Below are 6,000 nucleotides of genomic sequence, written 5' to 3'. Positions count from 1 at the left end.
AGGCCTGTTTGATCTGTTGAGAAGGTGTGAAGGGATCTGTTATTTAAGCACTATCAGTTATACAAATACAAGAATTCTGGATTGTCAAGAAAAAAAAAATTGAAATAATATGATAGGAGATCTCAATGCTTACAAGAAATGGAAAACAAAGAGGAAAAAATGCAACTTATATCTCTTATCATTTTGCCTGTGCTTTTTGACAAGTTATGGTGACTGAGGGTGATAGAAGCCCTTGCTCGTATAGTACAATATGTTGTGGTTGTAAAGTCTAGAATTTTATCTTGACAGTTGAACTTTTACCTTAGACTGTATATTCATCTTACATCTTAAAATATCCTAATATAACAACATAGAAATACTAAATAATTTCCTTCATTAAAAAAAAAAAAAAAAAAAAAAAAAACGCTGCTTGGGGTAAATAGGGAAGTATCTGATGGAGGAGTACTGAAAAGATAGAAATAGAAGCCCAAACTACCTATGAGAACACACAGAGGTTGACAACTCTAATCTACTGAAGAGAAGGCTGAAGGCCAGTCATACAGCTATTGAATAGTTGTAGACAAGCCTGCTTATAAAGAGAGCGGATCCAAACTGTTCCTGTAGTGCTGTAGAATGGTACCATGGTGCAGTGGCTAAGAGTTATATACAGCATGGGAGGTTCAGGCTGGAAAAAAATTCCCAAGAGGGATTAGTGCAACACTTGAACAGGTTACTTTTCAGCCATTACTCCTTGTGCTATCACTGCTCACCACTGAGAAGAGCTTGATCTCATCCATTTGCCTCTCGCCTCCCTTTAGATGTTTATAAACATTAAACGTTAACCAATCTTCCCCATGCTAAGCAGACCCAGTCACTCAGTCTTTTCTCATACAGGAGATGCTTCAGGCCCTTTATCATCTTTGTGCCCCTCCAATGGATTCCTTCTAGGAGATGCCTGTCTTTTTAGAACCGGGGCACCCGGAAGTGGACACAGTAGTCTAAATGTGACCTCACCAGGGCAAAGTGCAAGAGGAGGATCGCCTCTTTCAACCTTCTGGCTGCACTCTTGTTAATGTACCCCCAGGATACCATTGGCCTTCTTGGATGCAAGAGCACAGTACTGTCTTATGGCCAACAAGATTAATCAATTAATGCTAAGGCAATATATAGTCTGTTAGGACTATCTCTGCTGATGCAGCTTAATCTGACCCAAACGCATAAGCACTTGATTCTCAGAGGTGAAATGGTTGACTAGATGATCTTGAGAGGTCCTTTATAAAAAAAAATATTTTATTTCATTACGAATTCTTTCAATATATTGAAATTTTCTTAGTTATCTGGATATAATTATTTTTGTCATTTATTCCAGTTAGATTGATTTTGTTTCCAAGTTTGTCTGAAACTTCTGACATTACGTAGATTTAGAAAGGTAAAATAATTATCAACTGATAGAGCAAGACAGTATATGTTTTGAAAGAAGAGCGTGCTTGCTTTTACATTGGCTCAGTACCCATTCTAGCTAGAAACGTAATCGTATCCCTGCTGTAATGATACTGAGTTGATTAGTCTGTGTTACTACATGTCATTAAAGTAGTTGTGTCATCTCAGTGAGTTTTACATGCTTGTATTTGTTTAACATACGTAGAAATCTGCACTTGCTTTTCATGAGGAGAAACAAAATTTAATCGTTTTGTCAGTTGTTTTGGATTTTGTAGATAGTTATACCAGTTTGCTTTAAAATGCGCAAAAAGCAAATTTCAGCTATAGTCTTTTCTTTGAAACTCCTGCAATAATAATAATAATAATGAAATAATAATGGCCTTCACAAGTCTTATGGAACTTTTTTTTTTTAAGGGTCAAGATGGATAGCACAGATGAACCTCAGAAAAAAGTCTTCAAAGCACGAAAAACGATGAGAGCAAGTGATCGACAACAACTTGAGGCTGTCTATAAGGCTAAGGAAGACCTGTTGAAGACAGTTGAAGTTAAACTGTTAAATGGAAAGTACGAGAACGGAGATTCTGATTTAAATTCTCCTTTAAGCAATACAGACTGTACGGAGGACAAGAGGGAAGTTAATGGCCTAGTGGATTCTAATGAAATTAGTGAAATCAAAAGACCTGAAAGTAGGGCAGAAATTATAGTCAGTGATCTAGAACCTAAACCTCTCTCTCCAGAGAATATTACTTGTGAACAAGATATTGATATTGCATTAGTTTGTGAGGCTGAAAACAGAGTGCTTGGTAGCAATAAAGTTAACTTCCATGAAGAAAATAACATAAAAGATCATTTGGACCAAAGAGAGGGTGACACTTCATCAGAAGGTGACAATAAATCAAACTGTGATAATAGCTCCTCATCTGAAGAGAAAGGAAAAACAAATGACTTAACTATTATTTCTAGTTTGCCTGTTGAAGACAAGAAGAAGGCTGGAGAAGTAATTGTTGAAGATTCTGTTGGGGAAGAGGCTATCTCTAGCAGTATGGAAACTGATCAGGAACCAAAAAATCAAGGAGATGGCACTGCAGGTCTTTCAGAAACCGTAGCTGAGAAGGCAGTAGATGAGTCAAGTGAAAGTATCCTGGAGAATACTGACTCTATGGAAGCAGATGAAATTATTCCAATTTTGGAAAAACTAGCTCCTGCTGAAGAGGAGATGAGCTGTTTTTCTAAAAGTTCTTTGCTTCCAGTGGATGACACAGCCCCAGATTTAGAAGAGAAGATGGACAACTGTTTGGGTTCACCACTGAAGCAGGAAAGCAATGAAAGTCTGCCAAAAGAGGCTTTCTTAGTGCTGTCTGATGAAGAGGATCCTTGCGATGAGAGGGAGCATGCTGAAGGGGTACTACCAAACAAGTCAGGTCTTCCAGGTAGGAGTTTTTTTAAATTGGTAGCTTTGATTCATCTGGAATTTTGTTCATTTCTTAAAATGACATATGTTTGATGTGTTTCTCAGTCAATGTTTAAGAACTTCACACTTTTGGGTATATACCGGGAGAAGTAATGAATTTTAGGAGCATGTGAAAATTGTATCAGTGTCTTTGTAATTGAAGGTGATAAACCATACTTAGTGAAGTAATGAGCTTTTAAATTTTTACCAGTATTCTTCAGCATTACTGGTGTGAGCATTTGTTCTTGCATTAGTACGGTGAGCAGCAAATGAAGAACTTGAAAGGCATTAAAATGATACTATATCATAGAGAAACTCTTAAAAGCAAGAAAGAGAGAAGGTCTAGCCAACACCTAACCAAAGACCAGTATCAATTTTTGCCACGTTTATGGTATTGGGTTGTTGTCACACACAAGCATTCAATAAATCAAACAGTATTCCAGTTCATACCTTTTTCTCTCTCTTGTTTTTTGCATAACTATTTTTGTTAAAGGACTCTATTTTGGCAGTATATATTCCTGTAGTGATTTTATGTCAGGCATATTCTGAATGTAGAAAACTTTCAAACTCTGCATCCAGACTTTAAATATATCAATCATATATCTACAGCTAAAAGCAGCATTTTTATACCATAATATCATTCTTATTTTTTCTGGAACTCGCATTCTCAAGTAATTGCAGGAAAAAGTAGAACCTATACACCAGGTTTGTGTTGTTTGCATGCTCATAAGCATGTTCAGAGGCCTAACAAAAGACAGTCTTACCCACTACTTTTATGTAGTCTTGCAATTTGAGGGATGGAATTTGTGGCTGAGAAAGACTGAAATTAGCAGCAAAAATTATCACAGTCCCCCCATCATTCTTCATAAATGGGTGGGAGGGATGGAAGAATATAAAAGGGAGTAATTGGCAGGTGTGGTACAGGACTTACTGGAAAAGAAATGTACTAACTTATTGTTCCTAAAGAGAAGAAGGTATTTCTTTAACATGCTCATAAATTTTAAGGATGAAAACATGCTAGTAATACAGACATAGCATAACCCCCATTTGTTTCAAATTTCTTTCACCAAATAATGATACTACTAGAGAGGTTTCAGAAAAAACAAATCATGTAGATTATTTTCATGCCATTTAACTTTAACTCGTAGTGGCTTTATCCAACTTCTGTCTGGTGACTGTGGCAACTGGTTGACATTCAGAAGCATTAAGTATATGAAACTGATACTTCAGTCTTTCCATGCAGTTAGCAGAACCAGCAGATAAATTCTTGATGTTAAACTGATGTTTCTGCTCTGTTGTTGCTGTCACACTGTTTTGTATGTGTAAGTATTTTGGGGGCGTGGGGCACTCTGTCTTACTGTCTCACTTCTGACAAAATAAAACCAATAAATAATTTATGGGTATATAGTTGTTGCCCTCTATCGGTAGTTAAAGAAAGCTATAGCTTCAAGCTGCACCGCTGTGAGCATTTTATGAATCAATTACTGCACTAAGTCAAATCTATTCATTCATGCTTGACTGAGTAGGATTTCAAGAGATTTATCAAGATCAAGCTGTCTTTGTTTATGGGATGTTAACATCCTGTTTCTTACCGATGAGACTGTCTTTCACTAATTTGTAATAGCAGTTTGGGTCTTGAATAAATAACTGGAGACAGGGAGATGAGAATGTCTTTCTATCCATGTTTCAGACTTTTCTTCTTTTCTGGTGCTAACCTTTATGTTTATGCCATTTAAAACAAGAATTAATGGGTTGCATAGTCTTCTTAGAGAATTTTATTTGGGTATTAAAATCCACGTTTCTCTGGAGTTACAAAAGTGATACCAGTGTTTATGTAAGATCTTCCAGAAGATATCTGTGGGTGGGATATGGTGAATAGAAAAAAATACTGTATGTACTTGTGTAGAAGTTGTAGTGCATTATGAATCCCTTCTCTAAAATGTTACAAATAAATCAGTGATTGTTGGTCTTATCACAGTTTAAGGCTTCTCTCATTGGATATGAATGAAGTTAGAATAACAAGGTGGCTTTTTTTTTCTTCTCATCTTAATCGAAAAGAAGCACACTGGTCACAGAGAAAACTATGAAGCAAAAGGCTATAAGTGAATACTGAATATTGGACTACTATTTGCAGAAGTCTGCAAAATGATACAAATGATTGTATCCAGCAATATTTTTTCTGTTCTGGACAAGAATAATTTCTTGACTAGTAATTTTTTTTTTTTTCTGTCAGCTGTAACAGTTGGAGACTTTTATAGTTGCATGAATGTAATTGCAACTGTTTCTAAAAGGAATACTGGCCAGTGAAATGTATTTTGTTGATAGTGGAAACATGTTAATTTCTGCATGCTAGCTTCTTAAATTTTCCCATTAAGTTGCCAAGGAGGGAGCTCAAATTTTTCCAAATAATAGATTCTACATGAAATATATTGAGGAAATCTTCTGGGGTCCCATTTTGTGCTAAATGTAACAGGATTTTAACACAGAAATTCAGCAGTCCTTTTACGAATTTATGTTTCAGTAACAAATATCAGAGAGGCTGTCAGGACCAGAAACAGTATCGTATGGGAAACCAGGTGGATAAATGCCTTGTAATATAGTTAACAACTTTCAGAAGGGGTCTGTTAAAATTATATCTGTGGAGATGGCATAGAAATTATTTAAGAATACCGTCTTGGAAGTATGTGGAAGCTGTTCAGTTAAACAGTAAAGCTTTGACAGGATGCAGAGGAAAACTAGTGTGACTAAGCAGTAATGTAAAGAATGGTTTTCCTTAAATGGAAAGGTAAGTAGCTTTTGTTTTTCAAGTAGAATTAGTATATATAGTAGTTGAGATGCTTAAGATTTCTATAATGGGAGGTCATACCTTCAAAAACCTTGGCAATGAGGATGTGATTGAAGTATATGAACTATTTCTGATACCCAAAAACAGTGACTTCTTGCCAAGAATGTACAGAAACTGAATGTTTTGGGGACAGGATGGAAAGTACTCATGGACGAAATAATCTGTCAAAGGACGGAAAGTAAATCCACTGAGATCTGTTCTCAAGACTGCCTTGAGCAACAGATTGAAAATGAAAGGTCACTACTGAGGTGACAGTTTGCTGATGATATTATGAAAAGCTGCAGAA

The 6,000-nt window shown here is 36.1% G+C and overlaps 1 protein-coding gene across 2 annotated transcripts in view; it reads left to right on the top strand.

Annotated features, from left to right (window-relative positions):
- Positions 1–1,837: 1,837 nt before the first annotated feature.
- ATF7IP (activating transcription factor 7 interacting protein) overlaps positions 1,838–6,000 on the top strand; it is a gene marked incomplete at both ends in the record, with an annotated part of 51,633 nt that continues 47,470 nt past the window's right edge. Inside the window, one exon of one of the 2 annotated variants that reach the window (XM_079549799.1) lies at positions 1,838–2,849. In XM_079549799.1, coding sequence (XP_079405925.1) covers positions 1,841–2,849 — 1,009 coding nt within the window. The remainder of the gene's footprint in view (positions 2,850–6,000) is intronic. The other variant, XM_079549798.1, reaches the window with a different exon arrangement.

The sequence above is a fragment of the Tetrao urogallus genome, assembly GCF_951394365.1.
Source record: "Tetrao urogallus genome assembly, chromosome: 1".
In the NCBI taxonomy this organism is placed as follows: Eukaryota; Metazoa; Chordata; class Aves; order Galliformes; family Phasianidae; genus Tetrao; species Tetrao urogallus.
This window is presented reverse-complemented; position numbering and strand designations above follow the sequence as displayed.